General features: G+C 39.6%; 1 protein-coding gene across 3 annotated transcripts in view; it reads right to left on the bottom strand.

Annotated features, from left to right (window-relative positions):
- LOC115213822 (MAM and LDL-receptor class A domain-containing protein 1-like) overlaps window positions 1-23,495 on the bottom strand; it is a 382,250-nt gene that overhangs the window by 53,185 nt on the left and 305,570 nt on the right. For all 3 annotated transcript variants that reach the window (XM_036504533.1, XM_029782714.2, XM_036504532.1), the window contains exons 115-123: window positions 22,872-23,128; window positions 21,190-21,277; window positions 16,752-16,889; window positions 12,760-13,016; window positions 10,025-10,262; window positions 7,202-7,464; window positions 4,079-4,160; window positions 3,023-3,127; window positions 533-670 (exon numbers count right to left, since the gene is read on the bottom strand). In XM_036504533.1, coding sequence (XP_036360426.1) covers window positions 533-670; window positions 3,023-3,127; window positions 4,079-4,160; window positions 7,202-7,464; window positions 10,025-10,262; window positions 12,760-13,016; window positions 16,752-16,889; window positions 21,190-21,277; window positions 22,872-23,128 — 1,566 coding nt within the window. The remainder of the gene's footprint in view (window positions 1-532; window positions 671-3,022; window positions 3,128-4,078; window positions 4,161-7,201; window positions 7,465-10,024; window positions 10,263-12,759; window positions 13,017-16,751; window positions 16,890-21,189; window positions 21,278-22,871; window positions 23,129-23,495) is intronic.

The following is a 23,495-nucleotide window of genomic DNA, read 5'->3' as shown; positions in this document are numbered from 1 at the left end:
TAACACTATCTCCTCCGAGACCCTGTAGCGCAAGTTGACCAAAATTGAGAGTATGATAGAAGAAGGCTTGCTCTTCCTTCCGTAGAAGAAAAAATTCAAATCGGACCATGTTAACACCAAAAATTGTTTACATCAAAAAGGTGTTTTTTTTCTATGAAAATTCCTATTTTTTACGATTTTTTTACTGCTGTGTTGCCATTTTTCAGTGAATTTCAACCAGAAAAACGTTCACTTAAAGAGAATAACCAGGTACATGATGCAAAATTTTTACTTTTCAAAAATTCCAATTCTAAAGGGTCGAAACAAACCCGAGCAACACTGGGTGATACTGCTAGTAAATAATAAAGATATGAAATTGAACCAGCGTGTATGTTTATTTTTGGCAAAAATGGCCCTTCCAAGATACAACGAAATCTACTTCAATACATGAGTTCACATCAACAATGTTGCAAACTAATTTTAAAAATTGTATAAATGTTCAAAGTTTATTGATATAAAAGACAATAATGTAAAAATAAAAAATTATACTAACCATTAGCAGTTCCCATAGTATGATCAATACTTGGTCCACTTTCAGTGATATTATTTCCATTTCTTCCTCGGACCCATTCAAATGAGCCATGGCTGATGTCAGTCCAGGTACACATATCATCTTCAAACGAGCAGGAACCTGTTCAAAAGAAATATCTTATATACTCTTTACTCTTTTACTTGTTTCAGTCATTTGACTGCGGCCATGCTGGAGCACCGCCTTTAATTGAGCAACTCGACCCCGGGACTTATTCCTTTGTAAGCCCAGTACTTATTCTATCGGTCTCTTTTGCCGAACCGCTAAGTAACGGGGACATAAACACACCAGCATCAGTTGTCAGGCAATGCTAGGGGGACAAACACAGACACACAAACACACATACACACACACACACACACACATATATATATATATATATATATATATATATATATACATATATATACGACGGGCTTCTTTCAGTTTCCGTCTACCAAATCCACTCACAGGCTTTGGTCGGCCCGAGGCTATAGTAGAAGACACTTGCCCAAGGTGCCACGCAGTGGGATTGAACCTGGAACCATGTGGTTGGTAAACAAGCTACTTACCACACAGCCACTACTGAGGCTCATATTCACTTTTTTCTGGGCAGTTACAATAACAAAGAGGCTGTATGGCATCATGGTTAGGGTGTTGTACTAACGACTGCAAACTCATGGGTTTGGTTCCTGGACTGGGTGGTACGTTGTGTTCTTGAGCAAATCACTTCATTTTACTTTTGCTCCGTGACCACTTTGACATCTGATGTGTGGCATAGTATGACCCTCCACTGGTAATGTTGATTTGATGGACAGGGCAAGCTTATGCGCTCTCCCGTAGCTCCACAATTACTTTGACATCTGGTCTGTGGCACACTGTATCCCTCGACAAATAATGTGGATTTGAGCTTATGTATGGCACATCATCATCATCGTTTAGCGTCCGTTTTCCATGCTAGCATGGGTTGGACGGTTCAACTGGGGTCTGTGAAGCCGGAAGGCTTCATGAGGCCTAGTCAGATCTGGCAGTGTTTCTACGGCTGGATGCCCTTCCTAACGCCAACCACTCCGTGAGTGTAGTGGGTGCTTTTTACATGCCACCCGCACAGGTGCCAGACAGAGCTGGCAAACGGCCAAGAACGGATGGTGCTTTTTATGTGCCACCGGCACAGGGGCCAGGCGAGGCTGGCAACGGACACGAATGGATGGTGCTTTTTACGTGCCACCGGCATGAGGCCAGTCAGGGCGGCGCTGGCAACGGTCACGAACGGATGGTTCTCTTACATGCCACTGGCACTGGTAACACATCTGCAATTTCCATTGATCGATTTCGATTTTGATCCTCACTTGCCTCAACAGGTCTTCACAAGTAGAGTTTTGTGTCCCAAGAAGGGAAGGTAAACAAAATCCACCCTGGCAGGTTGTTCAGCAAGGAATTGCAGAATTGCTGTTCTCTGATCGAGAGACTACCACCACCACCACCACCACCACCACCACCACCACCACTGTTTTGAGATTGGTGACCTCTTCATTATTACTACACCTGGAAGTGGCTGCTTCACTGTGGTAGCCACTTGGTAACAGGCATGGCTTACTTAATAAAAACTGATAATATTTGGAACAGTTCAAGATTGATGATGAGGATGATGATCATTGTCATCATCAGCACCATTGATGTCCTTATTGGAGTCATCATTACTGTCATCATCATCATCATCATCATCATTGAAGTTACTCTCTTTACTCTTTTACTTGTTTCAGTCATTTGATTGTGGCCATGCTGGAGCACCGCCTTTAGTCGATCGAGCAAATCGACTCCAGGACTATATTCTTTGTAAGCCTAGTACTTATTCTATCAGTCTCTTTTGCCGAACCGCTAAGTTAAAGGGACGTAAACACACCAGCATCGGTTGTCAAGCGATGTTGGGGGGACAAACATATACACACACATACATATATATATATACATATATACGATGGGCTTCTTTCAGTTTCCTTCTACCATATCCACTCACAAGGCTTTGGTCGGCCGAGGCTATTGTAGAAGACATTTGCCCTAGGTGCCACACAGTGGGACTGAACCCGGAACCATGTGGTTGGTAAGCAAGCTACTTACCACACAGCCATTTCTATGCATATTGCTGTCATTGTTAGCATTATCATCATCGTAATTATCATTACCGTCATCATGTTGCTATTCACCATCACTATTGCCTTCATCGTCATTGACAATATCACCATCATCATTGCTGTCATCATTGTCATCGTCATCATCGTTATCTTGTCATTGTTGTCACCATCATCTTTTCACTGTCATCATACAGCTAATGTCTTGTCACTGTCATTGTTGTCACATCATCATTACTTAATGTCCAAAGTATTAATCAGCTAAACCAGCTGTAACTCATTGTAAATTTAAGGAAATAGACAATAAAAAATACGTTTATTAAAGCAAAAAGAAAATATTTGTTACCGCAATTATCTTCGTCATCATAATCAGGACAGTCAAAAATGAAGTCACACACCTTCTCTTTTGATATCTTTTGGCCAGATTTGCAAGTAAACTTCTCTTCTTGCTCTAGAAAGAGAGAAAGAGAGATTAGAATTTTGTACTTCTTTGAAATGTCTTTTCTGAAAAAGTCTCAAAACTTTTGGAAAGCACTTTGTATAAAAGTTTGACAGTGATTTCCAAGTAAATGATTAAGGATACATACTTTTGAATACATAATTCTAATTATGAAAATTGCATGTGTATGGACACATAGTTTTCTTTGTTATTATCTCTATTTTCTACCTTGATAAAGAGCTTGTGCCCAAAATATAAATATTTTTTCTTTCATTATTATTTTTATACACTTCTATTCCACTGAATTATTTGTTGCTAATGTAGATCTACAATGAATTCTCCTGATTTTAGATTTTAATTATGAGTAACGAACACATAAGTCTGATTAAGAATGCATGTTTCTATGTCTGAAGGCAGAATTCATCGGATTAACACACACTTCTTTACAAGTCTTCTGTAATGACCTGTTAATGATTCTTGTAATTACTGCAATTATAACTGGTCATTATAGACTGGCCTCTAACCCTGTCATTAATGATCTTATTTATATTTCAAGTTCCATTAGTTTAACCCTTTTTGTGGTTTATGGGTTGGATATGGTACTGATGAAAGAGCAATAACACTTGAAATATGCATATACACACATTACCTTTTCCTTTCTATCTTTGATCGCATTATTTACATAGCGCTTGTTGTACTGGGTGTGCTGCCACACCCAATGCCACCAAATTTCAAGCATGGGTATAACAAAAGTTTTCCATTAAGATTTGTGATTAAACTAACAAGTAAGGTTGATATTTATAATATCATTTGCCATTTTTGATAATTGTGCAGTGCACACCAGCACATCTGGAATATACATACCTGGTCCCTACCAGCAATGAATCTCATTAAGTGTATATAATGTTTGTTTATGTGTACATTGATATGAATATTAACAATGATAACTCAATACAAACTTACCATTGGGGCATAAACCTTTCATTAGCATCACATCATCAATGGCTATGCTTCCATTACTACCAGCAATACTTCCGATAACCATCTGAAATAAACAGGAACATAACTTGGTGAATACTACTGAGGAAATGTTTGTTTTTATTTCAGCTTCCCCAAGCTTTTCTTAAAAAGGGACTAGATGCATCATTTTCCTAAAATAACGAAAGATGTAAGTAATCTAACATATGTGGCAAGGAATGTATATTATATGCAAGTAATACATCATCATCATCGTTTAATGTCCGTTTTCCATGCAAGCATGGGTTGGATGGTTCAACAGGGGTCTGGGAAGCCAGGAGGCTGCACCAGGCTCCAGTCTAATCCGGCAGTGTTTCTATGGCTGGATACCCTTCTTAATGCCAACCACTCCATGAGTGTAGTGGGTGCTATTTACGTGCCACCAGCACAGGTGCCAGGGGAGGCTGGCAATGGCCACGATCAGTTGGTGCTTTTTAGGTGCCACCGGCACTGAAGCCAGTCAAGGCGGCGTTGGCATCTGCCACTTACAGATGGTGCTTTTTACGTGCCACCAGCACAGGTGCCAGGAAAGGCTGGCAACGGCCATGATCGGTTGGTGCTTTTTACGTGCCACTGGCACAGAAGCCATATAATATCAATTGACTGCTCATTTCTTTAATTAAATTAATTATTATTCGTTCTGTGAAGCTTATAACATGGCTACTGGAACAAACATACCTTGGGTTCGTGTATTTCTCCCTTCACTTATTCATTGAGGTTTAACTGACCTTCCTTTGGTTGCTGGAATGCTATGCGAACCAGCTTCATACATGAAGTGCTGATGTGGCGCTTCATTTACACATTCAGATTGTACTTATCCCCTTGATCGTATCTATATATAATTATTGGGTATAAAAGTTGTCCCTCACTTTCGCAACAGTCCAGAGTTGCTCCCTGTCGCTTGATTGTTCACCAAGTTAATAGAGGACCTGAGGTGCAGTTGTTTTGAGGACATTGAGAATATGAAAGGTGAGACAACAAGGGCCCTGGACGCCTTCACTTTGGAGGACTTCCATGGCCCATATATATATATATATATATATATACATATATGTATACATACATACATATATGTATACATACATATATATATATACATATATACATATATATACATATATACATATATATACATATATATACATATATAAAGTTAATCCAAACAAGAAAACACAAAAAAACACAACAACGCGAGGACGTGGAACAAATATAGTATTATTGGACGCTCAGGAAAGAAGGAGGGTTTAACGTTTCGAGCGGAGCTCTTTGTCGGAAACATAGGAGAAGGAAAGATCCAGAGAAGGGAAGACAGAGGAAAAAAATCGCCAACGGTACACACGAGGTCACATTTTGAAAGACACACATATATATATACATACATATATATATATATATGTATATGTATATGTATGTATACATGTATATATGTATAAATGCATACATATATATATATATATATATATATATATACGCGTATATATATACATATATATATATATATATATCCTTAAATCCTTAAATCCTTAAAAATGTTTTAGCCCGAAGGCCGCGGCCATGCTGGGGCACCACCGCTGAATGAGCTACACTAATTTGTGAATCCACCTCTGATACGTGGCAACTGATCAACAAGGGAGTTCGATGCTGCTGCCCGCATCTGCGTCTCCTGTTGTGAGGTAGGTTCATCTGGGACTCCTGACAAGAAGAGATCCAGTTTAGTTTTAAAGAAACCCACATCCACACCATGTAAGTCTCTCAGGCATTTAGGGAGGATGTTAAAGAGCTGTGGTCCTCTGAAACCCAAGCTGTTGCAGTATCTGGACCTGTACTTGATGGTGATGTTGGAATCCTTGGCACCATGCAGTGGCGCCCCGTTCTGCGGTTGGGGTAACTTTGAATGCCAAAGTTTGGGACAAGACCCTCCAGGATTTTCCAGATGTATATCACCGCATATCTCTCCCGCCTCCGCTCAAGGGAGAAGAGGTTTAATACCTTCAGTCTTTCCCAGTAGCTGATATTTTGCATTGAGATGATTTTCTTTGTGTAGCTTCTCTGAATTGCTTCAAGTTCTGCTGTTAGTTTTATATTGTGTGGTGACCACAGTTGGGAGCAGTAGTCCAAGCGGCTGAGGATGAATGTTTTCCATAGGATCATCAGTGTCTCCTTCTCTCTTGTTCTGAAAGTTCGGAGAATCCCTCCAGCTAGCCGTCTGCATTTTATCACCAGATTAGCAATATGCACTTGGAAAGATGCATCATTGCTCATGTCAATGCCCAGGTCACGCACTGATTTTGACTCAGGGATTGCAATTCTTCCTGGGCCAATGTATCCAGTTGGCACGTCGTTTACCTTTGTGTGCCAGTAGCGCAGGGCCTGGAACTTACCTGCATTAAACTGCATGTTGTTGTCCTCAGCCCACCTGTATATTGTGTCCAGCTCCTGTTGCAGATGTGCAATATTTTCAGGGTTTTGTATTGCGTGGGAGACTTTTGTGTCATCTGCATAGCTAGCAAGGGTAGTCATCGTAGCAACTGAAGGCATGTCTGAAAGGGCCACTATGAACATCAGTGGCCCCAAGACAGTGCCCTGTGGGACACCGCTTGTTATTTGCGTTTCCTTGTAGGTGGCTCCATTGCTCACAACTGCCTGTTATATATATATATATATATATATATATATATATATATATATATATATATATATATATACATATATACATACATACATACATACATACATACATACATACATACATACATACATACATATATATATATATATGGCTGACGTGCATGAGCGACTGCTGGTCTTCCATAAACAACCTTGCCCAGGCTTGTGCCTAGGAGGGTAACTTTCTAGGTGCAATCCCATGGTCATTCATGACCAAAGGGGGTCTTTACTCTTTTTTAAATACATATACAGACAAGAAGATAGATTGATATTACGCACACCAAAACACAAGGGTCAGGGGAAAAGAAGCTTTGTAGGTGGTGTATTTAAAAGCAAAACAAGAAAAGATATAGAAAGAATTCGGCCGAAGAAAAATGTAAAAGAATTACACGAATAACTTACTTCAAAGTTTATATACTGACTGCCAACCGTAACATGTTCTTCAACCCACTGGTGGCTGATAGTGTTGTTTCTTGTCCATATCGCCTTAAGGGATCGACCATGATAGTGAACATAAACAGTAAGTAAACCGGCATCTGTGCCATACATATAATGCCAAAAGTGGAAGCAGAAGCGTGGTGATTCTTCATAAGGAACCATCTGAGATTCAAGGTAGGCAGCCCTACCTTTACTCGTTCTACTGGAATAAATATGAGCATAAGAACCTGAATAAAAGAAAGGAAGAAAGAGAAAATGGAAAGGATTAACAGAAAAATCTAGGGTTTTTTTTGTTTTTTTTCTTTCAGTCATTAGACTGTGGCCATGCTAGGGCACTGCCTTGAAGAATTTTAGTCAAATGGATCAACCTCCAATACTTATTTTTTTTGTTAAGCCTGATACTTATTCTATGTGTCTTTTGATGAACTGCTAAGTTAGGGAGACCTAAACAAACCAACACCGGTTGTCAAGCAGTACTCTTTTACTTGTTTTAGTCATTTGACTGCAGCCATGCTGGAGCACCACCTTTAGTTGAACAAATTGACCCCAGGACTTATTCTTTGTAAGCCTAGAACTTATTCTATCAGTCTCTTTTGCTGAACCGCTAAGTGACAAGGATGTAAACACACCAGCATCAGTTGTCAAGCGATGATGGGGGACAAACACAGACACACAAACATATACACACACACATACATACATACATATATATATACTTATATACGACAGGCTTCTTTCAGTTTCTGTCTACCAAATCCACTCACAAGGCTTTGGTTGGCCTGATGCTATAGTAGAAGACACTTGACCAAGGTGCCACGCAGTGGAACTGAACCCGGAACCATGTGGTTGGTAAGCAAGCTACTTACCACACAGTCACTTCTGCACCTACTGGGGATAAATACAGACCAATACGCTTACACATGCACACACACACACACACACACAATTTCGTGCATGTGTGCATGCAAGCACACATGTGCACACATGCACACAAACACACACACACATGATAGGGGTTTTTTTCAGTTTCTGTCTACCCTACAAAATTTATTCGCAAAGCTTTGGGCAGCCAATAGCTTTAACCCTTTTGTTACTGCATTTGTTTTAAGATGCTCTGTGTTTCTTTCAATTATTTCTTTCACACACACATACAGACAGAAAGAGTGAAAGAGAGAGAGAGAGACAGACAGAGACAGAGCGATTACAATTTATCAATTGAACATGACTGACATAAACGCTTTCTCTCTCCTCATAAGCATAAAGAGAAATGTGCTCAGACACATAATGGAGGAGAGAGAGAGAGAGTGGGGGATAGGAGAGAGAGGGTGGGGGTAGGAGGGAGAGGGTGGAGAGAGAGGTTAGGAAAGACAGAGGAGGTAAGAGAGAGAGGGCGGGAGAGAGAGGGTGGGAGAGAGAGGGTGGGAGAGAGGGTGAGGGAAAGAGAGGAGTTAGGAGCGAGAGAGAGGAGGTAAGAGGGAGAGAAAGAAAGGGGTTTGGAGAGAGAGAGAAGAGATAAGAGAGAGAGAGAGAGAGAGAGAGTGGAGAGTGAACAGGAGAAACATTGAAATGTCTGATGTCAAACACATCAGTGCCGAATCAGCAATGCCGAAGAGGCTGTGCCAAAATGTCTCATATAAAAAATAATTGCTCCTACAAACAACAGAAAAGACCTTATAACCTTTGAACAGGCAAATCAAATATTTACACAATTCACCCTATTAAAACACTGTTGCTTATTAGTATTAATAGTATTAATTCTCAAGAATTCTTAATATTGGTCCCATTCTTTTATTCTTTTACTTGTTTCAGCCATTTGACTGTGGCCATGCTAGAGCACCACCTTAAAGGGTTTTAGTCGAAGAAACCGACCCCAGCACTTGCTCTTTGTAAGCCTAGTACTTTTTGTAATGGTCTCTTTTACTGAACTGCTAGGTTACAGGGACATAAACACACCAACATCGGTTCTCAAGCAATGGTGTGGGGACAAACACAGACACAAAGACACACACACATAAATACATAGACGCACACATATACGATGGGCTTCTTTCAGATTCTGTCTACCAGACCCACTCACAAGGCTTTGGTTGGCCAGTGGCTATAGTAGAAGACACTTGCCCAAGTGGGGATTGAACCCGGAACCATGTGGTTGGGAAGCAAGCTTCTTACCTGTGTCTATGTTAATAAAATTAAAACTGAATAAATATTCAATAATAAATCTCTGAGCGAGGTATAAACAGTAGCTGCACGACATTGTGAAGTATATTTGCCCCTTAAATGTGGCTAAGCCTTAAGGGTGGTTGCTACTGTAGCTTGTAGCCCCAGGATGACGCCTCCTCCAGCTGGCTATCGACACACTTTCTGTGCCCTACAGAAAGTGTGTCAATAGCCAGCTGGAGGAGGTATCCTCCTGTGGCTAACCCTTAAGGGTGGATGCTACTGTAGCTTGTAGCCCCAGGATGACGCCTCCTCCAGCTGGCTATTGACGCACTTTCTGTGCCCTACAGAAAGTGTGTCAATAGCCAGCTGGAGGAGGTATCCTCCTGTGGCTAACCCTTAAGGGTGGATGCTACTGTAGCTTGTAGCCCCAGGATGACGCCTACTCCAGCTGGCTATTGATGCACTTTCTGTGCCCTACAGAGAGTGTGTCAATAGCCAGCTGGAGGAGGTGTCCTCCTAGGGCTACAAGCTACAGTAGCATCCACCCTTATGGGTTAGCCACATTTAAGTGGTAAATATACTTCACGATGAATATATATTCTTTATCAAAATTTGCAAGAGAAATACCTGATGAATCTCCTGCAGTATGATCAATTGGTGGTTCCAGTTTAGTTCTTCTGTAGTGTCCTGTTCTGATGACCCAATTCATACTACGGCCTATAGTAAGATGGTTGTTAAACCAGCCACAGAAACCTTCTTCAAAGTTACAGGAAGCTAACGGTTCACAAGCTGTTTGAGAAACTTTGACATCGTCCAGAGCAATAATAACTCTACTGTTGTAACCACGAATACCTTCGAACAAGACCTAGTTAAAAAAAAAAAAAAGAAAAATAAAATAGCACAAACGAATATTAATATACCTTAGCATCTCAGTATGTTTCTTTTCCTCTCCCTCACCTCTCTCTGTCTTTGTCTCTCGCTCCTTCGCTCCCTCTCTCTCTTTCTCTCTCTCTCTCTCTCTCTCTTTCTCTTTCTCTCTCTCTCTTTCTTTGTACATGTTTCATAGATTTACTCTCTTTACTTGTTTCAGTCATTTGACTGTGGCCATGCTAGAGCACCGCCTTTAGTCGAGCAAATCGACCCCAGGACTTATTCTTTGTAAGCCTAGTACTTATTCTATCGGTTTCTTTTGCTGAACTGCTAAGTTATGGGGACGTAAACACACCAGCATCGGTTGTCAAGCAATGCTGGGGGGACAAACATATACACACACTTACATATATATATATATAATATATATATATATACACACATATATACGACGGGCTTCTTTCAGTTTCTGTCTATCAAATCCACTCACAAGGCTTTGGTCGGCCTGAGGCTATAGTAGAAGACACTTGCCCAAGGTGTCACGCAGTGGGACTGAACCCGGAACCATGTGGCTGGTAAGCAAGCTACTTACCACACAACCACACCTCTCTATTTTTCTTACTTGTTTCAGTCATTTGACAGTGGCTATGCTGGAGCATCACCTTAAAGGGTTTTAGTTGAAGAAATCGACACCAGAACTTACTCTTTGTAAGCCTGGTACTTATTCTATCAGTTTCTTTTGCTGAACCACTAAGTTATGGCAATGTAAACAAACCAACAGCGGTTGTCAAGCGATGGTGGGGCAACAAACAAAGACACACAAATACATAAAGAAAAAACACACACACACACACACATATATATATATATAAATATGATGGGCTTCTTTCAGTTTCTATCTTCCAAATCCATTCACAAGGCTTTAGTTAGCTCAAGGCTAGAGTAGAAGAGACTTGCCCAAGGTGCCATGCAGTGGGACTGAACCCGGAACCATGTGGTTGGGAAGCAAGCTTCTTACCACACAGCCATAATTTTGTTTTCATTTGTTTTTGTTACTGGACTTTGGTCATGGTGGGGTTCCACTTTGAAGGGTTAAGCCAAACAAACTGACCTCAGGAATTGAAAATAAGCTCCACTCAATCATGCATGTTGTAACTGAGATACATGTAGGTTCCAATACAAGTCTTTATTGCAAGGAAACTCTGGTTGGTGACTGCTTATGACAACCATCAAAATCAAGAAGGAAGCATTTGGCTTGATTTTCTAAAAATAACAGCCATATCTTCCTTAAATCACACCTTACCAGCTTATATAAGCACAGCATGCAGTAAATAAAGTATTCCCCAAAACATGATGTTCATGCCTGGAATGCCTTTGATCAGAAGTATGCTGTATCAAAGTTGACCTGGGGTTAAACAATAATGACAGCAATAGCAATGACAACAGCAACAACCTTTCTAATCTTGGCACAAGGCCTGACATTTTGAGGGGAGGGGCAGTCTCATTTACATCAATCTCAGTGCTTGACTGATTCTTTATTCTATTGACTCTAAAAGGATGAAAAGCAAAGTCAACCCTGCTGCAAACATCTGACCACCTCTCTCGAAATTGCTGGCCTTGTGCTAACATTTGAAACCAGTGTTAACCCTTTAGTGTTCATATTACTCAGACAAATGTAATGCTTATCTGTTGACATTGTTTTGAATTAATCATGACTTATCTTGTGGCTTTGAGATTTTGATGATGTGATTGTTTATTCTTACAATGACATTGTAGGGTAGGTGTGAGAGGCCAGTTATGGCCAGTTTGCTCATAAAATGGGTAGAACATTTTGGCCTGATATGGCCAGTTTAAAAGCAAAATGGTAAAGTTAACAACACTAGCATACTTAGAGTTTATGCCGCCCAGGGTGACCCTTCCATTTGCTGCCCCCTGACCCCACAAAAAAACACATATTACCTACAGCAATAACCTACAAGAAGATTAAAAGTGCTGCTCCTTTAAAATTGCTGCCCTTTTAAAAGTGCTGCCCCATTAAAAGTGCTGCCCAATTAAAAGCGCTGCCCCTTTAAAAGTGCTGCCCTTTTAAAAATGCTGCCCCTTTAAAAGTGCTGCCCATTTAAAAGTGCTGCCCCTTTAAAAATGCTGCTCCTTTAAAAGTGCTGCCCCATTAAAAGTGCTGCCCCTTTAAAAATGCTGCTCTTTTAAAAGTGCTGCCCCTTTAAAAGTGCTGCCCCTTTAAAAGTGCTGCCCCTTTAAAAGTGCAGCCCCTTTAAAAATGCTACCCCTTTAAAAGTGCTGCCCCTTTAAAAATGCTACCCCTTTAAAAGTGCTACCCCTTTAAAAGTGCTGCCCCTTTAAAAGTGCTGCCCCTTTAAAAATGCTGCCCCTTTAAAAGTGTTGCCTGGGACGAACTGTCTCCCCCTCCAACCAACTAAGCTAGGGATTAAGAAACTTCTAATATGCAGTTTGAAATGTTTTGTAACGCTTACCTGGAATGGTGTCTGGGAATTGATTGAAACTGTAGCTAAACGCCAATGAGGTCCTTGACTGGTCTGAATAAACCAAAGTTTAGTTGTTATTTTGTTATTTTGGTACAAATAGACATTTATTTTATCCTCATATGTTCCATCCATGTAGTACCAAAATGATAAGCAACGCTCTGTTTGGGTTGCTGGATATTGTGGTGTGTATAAGTGAGCATGGTCATCTTTTGTATGCTTTTCCGTATTAAGGTACATATAATGGCCTGAAATTGAGAAAAATAATTGAGAAAAATAAATAGTGCATGTCCGTAAATTGTCTTTACTACCTACTGCTACTACTACTACTACTACTACTACTTAATCATCATCATCATCATCATCATTATCATCATCGTCGTTGTTGTTTAATGTCTGTTTTCCATGCTAGCATCGGTTGGATGGTTCGACCGGGGTCTGGGAAGCCAGGAGGCTGCACCAGGTTCCAATCTGATCTGGCAGTGCTTCTACAGCTGGATGCCCCTTCCTAACGCCAACCACTCTCTGAGTGTAGTGGGTGCTTTTTACGTGCCACTGAATTTGAAGAATTCAAGGGAAAATGAAAAATAATGGTAACTCAGCAGAGTTTATTGGAAAGCATAGGCAAACAAATAAAGTTTTATTAGAAACATCTGAACACGTCTATGTGGATCTCATTGGTTGCATCGAACACATCTAGGTGATACAATACAATAAACTGTGGAAATTGTATTTGCCAAGAAGGTGCATGGTTTAGTGGTTAGAGCATTGGGCTCACAATCATGAGGTAGTGAGTTCAATTCCCAGACTGAGCTGTGAGTTTTGTTCTTGAGCAAGACACTTTATTTCTCATTGCTCCAATTCACTCAGCTGTAGAAATGAGTTGCAATGTCACTGGAGCCAAACTGTATCGGCCCCTTTGCCTTTCCCTTGGATAAAATTGGTGGCGTGAAGAGGGGAGGCTGGTCTACATGTGCGACAGTTGGTTTTCTATAAAACAACCTTGCCTGGACTTGTGCCCAAGAGGGTAACTCTCTAGGTGCGATCCCATGGTCATTCATGACCAGAGGGGGCTTTTACTCTAAGTTAGAGGGACATAAACAAACCAACACAGGTTACCAAGTGGTGATGGGAAGGACAGACAGATACGAAGACACACAGATATGTACACACATATATACACACACATATTTACAACGTACTTCCACACAGTTTCTGTCTACCAAATTCAGTCACAAGGCATTATTTGGTCTGGGACTGTAGTGGAAGACAGTTGCCCAAGGGATTGGACCTGAAATGACATGGATGCAAAGCAAGCTTCTTAACCACACAGCCATGCATCAATTAGGGTCAGTGTTACCCTCGAAGCAATCAAGCTAATTACTCAGAGAGTGCCGAACAATTTTCTGGGCAACATAAAAATTTCTTAACTCACTTAAAAATATGAAACCTCAGCAAAGGAGAGGTCACATTTGGAACAGGGGAAGATGGAGGACAAGATTAGTGAGGGGCATGGTGTGGAAGACGAGAAGGTCATATGGTGCTATGACCTGTCACATGATTTGGTGTGAAAGAATAAAAATTTTGTCAGATAGCAAAATTATATGACGATGTATATGATAATAAAACTAGATTTAGTTCATCACAGTATAGTGATCCATAATAATGTTGGTAGATTTAGTTAAATTTATCTTTGAACTCCTCTGCATTAAGATTTTTTTGTTCCTTCTCGAGCCATGCCTGGCTCATAAGGGCCGGTTTTCCGGTTTCCTTGGCGTATAGATTCTCCACCTGGACGGGACGTCGGTCCGTCGCAGGTGAGCTGCAAGATGCAGGAGGAAAGCGTGAGAGAATGTTGTGGCGATAGAGTCAGCAGAAGTTTGCCATTACCTTCTGCCAGAGCCGTGTGGAGCTTAGGTGTTTCGCTCATAAACATACGCATCGCCCAGTCTGAGATTCGAACCCGCGATCCATCGACTGCGAGTCCACTGCTCTAACCACTAGGCCATGTGTCTCCACACACACACACACACACACACACACACACACCACACACACACACACATATACATACACACATAAGTATATATTATGTTCTGAGTTCAAACATACATACATGGGGCACTCGTCTGTAAAAGTACTTACTATATATACATATATATATATATATATTATATATATATATATATATATTATATATATATATATATATATATAATATATATATATATATATACATGAGCAAATCTGCTCCCAGAGACCACCCACAAAGCGAAAACTCACTTTTTATTTTTGCACTAAGATGTGAAATTTAAGATCTCTATCCTGATGATGGAGGCTCATCTTATCCAATGTTAATTGCGTCCATACTCCCCCATACTGATAATAAAACTATAGATTTCTTGTATACAAGTTAATCATAACTTTTCATCTGTATTTTATAGCAGGTAGTAGCTAGAAGAATGCACAGAAAACGACTGTCAAAGGGTGTGTACAATGTAGGGATGAGAAAAGGAGATATATGTTGTTGGGCTAGGAAAAGGGAGTGTTTGTTGAAGGGTTAGGCGATGAAGTGTATATTGTACACAGGGTTGGATTGAGACCCAAGAGACCCTAAGCACTTGAAAAATTTTGGTGTCCCCTTGTATATGTAATTCAAAGTATAAACAATGATAAACCATAAAATAAATTTTTGTGTTTCAAAATGAAACAAAACTAACAGTAAGATGGAAAATAATGTTTAATTTTGTATACTTCCACTTTATTTGTATTTGATAAATTTTTACAGCTTTCAAAATTGCAAAGTCTTTGATTAGATTCTCACTATGAACACTTTGAAATTACATTTCTGATCATATAAACCACTTTGAATATCAGTTTAGCAAGCTTAAAATGATTTCATTTTGTGTCATAAACTATTTACCATTTCTGTGATGCCCAACTTTCCTTGATGCTGTGTGTATCTGCTTATTTTGCTTAATGGTTAATCCATTATAGGGCTAGAAAAATTGGGTTGCTCATTGTAGAACTACAAGAAGCAGCATTCATTGTAGAATTAAGAGAGGGGAGAACATATTATAGGGCTGGGAGAAGGGGGTCAGATGATATAGGATTTACCAAGGGTGCTGACCATCTTAGCACTAATCCTGGCATCAATGGATTATGATAGAATATAGAATTGTTAAAATTTATTACTCAGCTGTGTTCTTCCAGTTGAAGAGCTGCAATATCTGGACACATCATAAGACTTGTATCCTGGAGTCACTGGTTGTTTCCAGTTTTCCAATAGATACAGCAAACTAGCTTGTTAAGAAAATCTCTATTAGAGATGAAAGCAGTATTTATACCGAGATGTAATGATGTTTATCACCACATGGTGTTCTATAAGAACAGATGATACTGCTATTTTAACCTCGGGAGGACATCTCCTCCAACTGGCTATCAAGTGCACTTCACACTCGATATATATTGCAAGCAGGGAGAGAACTCACCACTATTCTAGCTCAGAGACCACCACATCACATGATTTCAATCTTATTTTGATCATCCTCGATGATGGATACTCATCTGCTAGGCATAGCAGTAATTTACCCCAGCTTACAATATATATGGCAATAAATATAGACACACTTATTCAGGTAACCCAACCTAGGTTGACCAAGTTCAGACCTGTGTCCAAGTGGCGTTCTACTGACCCTGCTGGTCACTTCTTTTCAACCAGAGCCATCTAGATACTTTCTTAGCAGCCTCTACACTGTTCTCGATGGCAGTTCTTCATTTCTGTTATTCACAGAGTTCTAACTGATCTTAGGAAACCATGGGCTTTACATGAGTTTAGTTTACATATTGCTTTGAAAAATAACTTTCTAATAAATATTAACTAAAGTTTCTTATAGGATTAATTCAATAAATAATCAACAAAAACTTCATTTATGAAATAAAGTTGAACAGAAAAGAGCAAAATAGTAAACTCAGATAATCACCATAAAATGACTTGTATGTATGGTCACTTTGTGGTCCACTACGACGAGCTGTTGAGTGAGAACCTCTTGTCCAGTTGAATTTATCAGTTGTACCTTGTTCAAAGCCACATATATCAACCTCTTCAAAGTCACATTCATCTGAAAGAAAAAAAAAACAAAAAAAAACAGAGTAATTTTTGTTTATGCACAGACTTCTGAACAAACATTTTTATAGTGGGTGCACTGCCTTGTTTTAGATAGGGATTACTTCATAGGGTTTTGAAAACAGACATTTTTTTTCTCCTGGTAAGATTAGTAATGTGGTAAATTTATGTTAAGCAAAAATATCAAAGAGAAGATAATTTTTTGTACAATTATACCTATTTCTTTATTACCCACAAGGGGCTAAACACAGAGAGGACAAACAAGGACAGACAAACGGATTAAGTCGATTATATCGACCCTAGTGCATAACTGGTACTTATTTAATCAACCCTGAAAGGATGAAAGGCAAAGTCGACCTCGGCGGAATTTGAACTCAGAACATAGCTGCATACGAAATACTTATTTCTTTACTACCCACAAGGGGCTAAACACAGAGAAGACAAACAAGAACAGACAAACGGATTAAGTTGATTATATTGACCCTAGTGCATAACTGGTACTTATTTAATCGACTCCAAAAGGATAAAAAGCAAAGTTGACCTCGGCGGAATTTGAACTCAGAACGTAGCGGCAGGTGAACTATCATTAAGCATTTCGCCCGGCGTGCTAACGACTCTGCCAGCTCACCGCCTTGTTTAGTACAAGTATATACAGAAAGAATTATAATTATTATTATTATTTTTATTAAAGTAGTAAGCTAGCAGAATCGTTAGCATGCCAAGTGAAATGCTTAGTGGTATTTCATCTACTGCTACATTCTGAGTTCAAATTCCACCAAGGTTGACTTTGCCTTTTAGGGTTGATAAATTGAGTACCAGTTGCATACTGGAGTCGATCTAATTGAATGGCCCCTCCCCCCAAATTTCAGGTCTTGAGTAGAAAAGATTATTATTATTATTATCATTATTATTATTATTATTATTGTTATTTATCATTATTACTATTATTATTAAGGTGACAAGCTGGCAGAATCGTAAACAATGCTGGGTGAAATATTTATCAGTATTTCATCTGCTGCTACGTTCTGAGTTCAAATTCTGCTGAGGTTGACTTTACCTTTCATCCTTTCAGGGTTTGGATAATTCACCTTTGGAAACATGGGTGTTTCGTTCAACATCCTTAAACAAGCCTTATTCAGGGATCTTTTGGGAGGGATGGGCTACTCGACCAGAAGAAAATTCTAACTGGGCCCCACCTGCAAGGTCATGCGCTGTTTATCTTGATATGAGATCACCATGCCGTGCATATATGGTTGTGATGCATGTGCCTAGTCTACCCTTATCAGACGGGTAATCATGATGGGTATACTGGGCTTTGTATATTTTACCCCAGTGTCACTTTGATAGCATGTACTGCTCTCTCTCTCTCTCTCACACACACACACAACAACAACAACAACAACAACAACAACAACTATTATTATTATAATTACTATTATTATTATTAGTAATCCTTTCTATTATAAGCACAAAGCTTGAAAATTAGTAGGGAGAGGGCTGGTTGATTACATTGATCCCAGTACTCAACTGGTACGTATTTCCTCAACCCTGAAAAAAAATGAAAGGTAAGTCAACCTTGGTGGAATTTGAACTCGGTATGTAAAGACGGATGAAACACCACCAAGTATTTTTGTCCGCTGTGCTAATGATTCTACCAGCTTGCTGTCTTCACCATGTTAATACTAATAACAACAGCATACATAGTTTAGTATGGAAACATATTGTTTAGTATGTTTCCATACTAAACTATGAAAGAAAGAGAATACAAATAATATTCTTGAAAAAAAGGTAAAAACTGATAGAGCTTATGTCAAAGAATTTTCACCAACAATATTGATTTACAGCATTCTGTTTTCACTGCAGTGGGTCAAATTAGCAGAAAATTTTATATTGATTGCACATTCTTAATAATACCATTGGCAATTTTTTGAGCTATAAGGACGAAAATAACTTGGGAAACCAGTGTCTTTTTATTTTGTTGGTGACTTAATATACTTATTGTGTCTGGGGAGAGTCATTCTCTTTTAGTGCCTTATTAATTTAACACACTCACTGGCAGTGGCGGACTAGCCAGGTTGCCAGCTTGCCCAATGGCAAGTGGGCCCCTGCGTCATTAGAATCCATAATTAGGGGCCCATGTTAGTATCTAAGAGGCCCATCCCCTCAAGTTTGAAAAGTTTTTATTCACTCCTGGAAGAATGTATTAATTATTTCAGCCTGGCTATGTTTGTAGACAATTGTAAAGAATACTTTTAACAAAAAGAAAAATTAAATTATAGCATTGTATTTGCAGGCTGACCCCCTTGTAGTTGCAGGTGGACCCCCTTAGTCTCCTGGCAACCAATATTTTTAGACCCAGTCTGCCACTACTCACCGGTCTGATTTCCACTCATTTTCTTATTTATTTTTACTAAAATTTTTGTTGCGTCTTGCAAATCTTAGGGAAAATAAATAAGTAAATGAGTGGAAATCAGACTGTTGAGTGTGTTAAATTGATGAAGCACCAAAAGAGAATGACTCTCCCCAGACAGTAAAATATGCTTCAACACACGAATTCACATAAAGAATCTTGCAAACCAAATACAAAAACGAAATTAATATATTTAGATAAGTATTAATTCAAAATAACAATTTTGCACAGGAGCAATTGCTACATAAAAGAATGATATTCTGACAAACTTCAAGCATTTTAATATATTCTTTTCTACTCTAGGCACAAGGCCCATTTTTGGGGAGGGGGCCAGTCAATTGGATTGACCCCCGAAAGGATGAAAGGCAAAGTTGACTTCAGCATTTTAATACATTAGTAAAGCATGTATTAAATCAATAGCAATTTCTATTTTCATGAATTTGCTACAATAGACAATGTGTTTTTTTTTTGGTTTCTTGTAAATTCTGAATGACCAGAGCACAAAACAATAACTGGTGCCCTTGTTATGGAGCAGTAATTATGAACTTGGTAGACCAAATATGGCTATAGTTATAATTATATTGATGGGCTTTCATTTATCAAATCCATTCACGAGACTTTAACCAGCTTTGAGTTATTAGTATAAGGTACTTTGCCCAAGGTGCCCCACAGTGAAACTGAACCCTAAGCCACATGATAGAGAAGCAGACTTCTTAATCCCACAGCCATGCCTGTACCAATGTAAATATGATATTTTACATCAGATAAAACTTGGTCTTCTGCCAGTTGGCTCAGCTTGAAGAATCAGTTTTCTGATTCTTTTCTCCGATGTTCTAATCATGTCTGCAGTCTCAGAGCTGGAGTGGAGGCATGTGACTCAGTGGTTAGGGTATCGGACTCATGATCATAAGATTGTGGTTTCAATTCCTGGACTGGGTGACACATTGTGTTCTTGAACAAAACACTTCATTTCAAATTGCTCCAGTCCACTCACCTGGAAAAAATGAGTAATTCTGTGACAGACCAGTGTCCTGTTCAGGTGGGGAATATATATGCCATGAAACCAGGAGCCAGCCATTGTGAGTCGGCATGACTTGAGAAGGTAACTTTACCTTTTGTGGAGATGCTTGGCTTAGTGGTTAGAGCAGTGCTTTTCAAACTTTTTGCTGGAGCGGAACCCCAAGGAAACATTCCACTGGCTCGAGGAACCCCTGTGCAATAATTTAATAGTCTTATGCACACATATCTGCGCAGGAGACTTAAAAATTACTGCCAATTTTAGCAGTTTTGGAACTTCTTGCGGAACTCCTGGACTGTACTGGCGGAACCCTAAGGTTCCACGGAACTCTGGTTGAAAACCACTGGCTTAGAGTGTTAAACTCATGATTATAAGATTGTGGTTTCGATTCCTGGACTGGGCGACGCATTGCATTCTTGAGCAAAACACTTCATTTTGCATCACTCCAGTCCACTCAGCTGGCAAAAATGCGTAATCCTGAAATGGACCAGTGTCCCATCCAGGTGGATAATTTATATGCCATGGAAACCAAAAAACTGGCCTTTATGAGTTGATGTGACTTGAGAAGGTAACTTTGCTTTACTCCTCAGAGTTGTAAACTCTTAATGCAGAAAAGTAGCAACTAGACCCAGAGACACTCCCTGATCCCTGAGTTTACACACCCTGTCTCAGTTGGTCATGCTTGGGAATCCAGCAAGACAGGCTAATGATGGGTGCTTCTAACCGAACCCTACGGAGGAGGTGCCTGAGGATCTTGCTCCGATTACCCTGTCAGGAGTAGTAGTCAAATAGTAATAGTGGTGAAGATGGATGGACAGACAGACAGACAGACAAAAACTTGTTATTAATCAATAATAAAAGACATACTTATTTCAGGGCAGCTGCCAATCAGTATTTTGATGTCATCCAATGCAATGCCATAGTAACCATGGTTACGAATAGCTTCAAAGTAAACCTGTGGAAACAACAACAACAGCAATTTATTAGAGAAAAACATTCAAAACTATTGATCAATAAGAGCTTCATATTAACGCTTTAGCATTCAGATTACTCTGTCAAATGTAAGGCTTATTTTATTCCCACTGTTTTGAATCCTCCTCCTCCTCCTCCTCCTCCTCCTCATCATCATCATCATCATCATCATCATCATCAAGACCACCAGCACCACCACTATGCTACAGCCACACCCCCACCAGCACCAGCACCAGCACCACCACTACCAGCACCACCGCTGCCACCACCACCACCACCACCACCACTGTAACCACCATTTAACGTCCGTTTTCCATGCTGGCATGAGTTGGATGGCTTAACACGAGCTGGCAAGGCCAGGATCTGAACCAAGTTCCGTAGTCTGTTTTTTTGCCTTAGTGGATGACCTTCTTAACGCCAACCATTTTACAGAATAAACTGGGTGCTTTCTTTGTGGCACCATTGCCAGTGATTTTTTTTATGCGACCCCATCACCAGTGCCTTTTATGTGGCACCAGCACCAGTGGTTTTTATGTGCAGTAGCACCAGTGCTTTTTTGCATGGCACTAATTATCTTGTTGCTTTGAAATTTCAATGATATGGCTGTTTATTTTCAGAATAGCATTATATGTTTGAATTGTATGTATGAATGACATTGTATAGATGCAGGAGTGGCTGTGTGGTAAGTAGCTTGCTTACCAACCACATGGTTCCGGGTTCAGTCCCACTGCATGGCACCTTGGGTAAGTGTCTTCTACTATAGCCTCGGGTTGATCAAAGCCTTGTGAGTGGATCTGTTAGACGGAAACTGAAAGAAGCCTGTTGTATATATATGTATATGTATATATATATGTGTGTATGTGTGTCTGTGTTTGTCCCCCTCCCCAACATCGTTTGACAACCAATAGTAGTGTGTTTACGGCCCTCGTAACTTAGTGGTTTGGCAAAAGAGACCGATAGAATAAGTACTAGGCTTACAAAGAATAAGTCCTGGGGTCGAAATTTCCTCAAGACATCTGATGAAGGCTGGAAGGTATATCAGCTTAACAACAAACAAGATGAGGATAAATATCCGTCAAATGTAAATAATGTATATACAAAAATATATATATATTTATACACACACACACACACACACACACACACATACACACACACACACACACACACACACACACACACACACACATATATATATATACATATATACATATATATACAAGATTAATCTTCTTTCAGTTTCTGTCTACCAAATCCACTCACAAGGCTTCGGTTGGCCCAAAACTTTAGTAAAAGACACTTGTCCAAGGTGCCATGCAGTGGGACTGAACCTGGAACCATTCGGTTGGGAAGTAAACTTCTTACCACAAAGCCACACCTGTGCCAATTTATTCACATTGTTTTGAACTAATCATGCATTGTTTTATATCTCCATGTTTCCGATGGTATGAGTACTTATTTTTAGAATGACATTGTTGGATAGGTGTGAGAGGCCAGATCTGGTCAGTAAGACCATAAAACAGGTAGAATATTTGGTCCAGATACGGCCAGTTTACATACTTTAGGGTTAGACTTACCTTGTTTGATTTTTCTGGGTTCGCAACATCGATAGAAGCATGCAGCCAATAGTAGCCCTGTGTTCCAGATCTTGTCCATATGGGTGGCTTCTTCTCGCCATTGTTATGAACATAGACATTCAACTGACCAAAGTTGGTAATTCTCATGTAATACCAAAATGTGATGCAGATAGGTCTTGTGATATGAATGTCAGTGCTGATAAACCTGGCTGTTCTGTTAGTGGTGCTCTGTGAGTTGTTCAGAAGAAGATAATGTCCTGAAACATAAAACATTGTTCTTCATATGATGCAGAAGCAACAACATTTGACTACCGTAAATCCTCGAGTATAATCCGCATTTTCCCCCCAAAATTTAAAGGTCAAAATCCCTTGTGCGTACTATATACGAGGTTAAAAATGAAAAATATTTTCTGAGCAATGTCTGAGTCTCTATTTGTTGTCCGGCAATGTTTATTCAGACGCATTTTGTGATGTCGGGTGCGAAAATACCTTAAGCTAAGCCAGAAAGCAATGAAGTCATAAAAGAATCATCCATAACTTGCAGTAAGCAACATTTATTAAACATTTATTAAACGTTATTACTGTTATTTCTTTTTTTTTCTGCAAACAAAATGCACAAAAAAG

Source organism: Octopus sinensis, linkage group LG7, assembly GCF_006345805.1.
Source record: "Octopus sinensis linkage group LG7, ASM634580v1, whole genome shotgun sequence".
NCBI lineage: Eukaryota > Metazoa > Mollusca > Cephalopoda > Octopoda > Octopodidae > Octopus > Octopus sinensis.
Note: the sequence above shows the minus strand (reverse complement) of the source record. Positions and strands in the feature narration are given on the sequence as shown.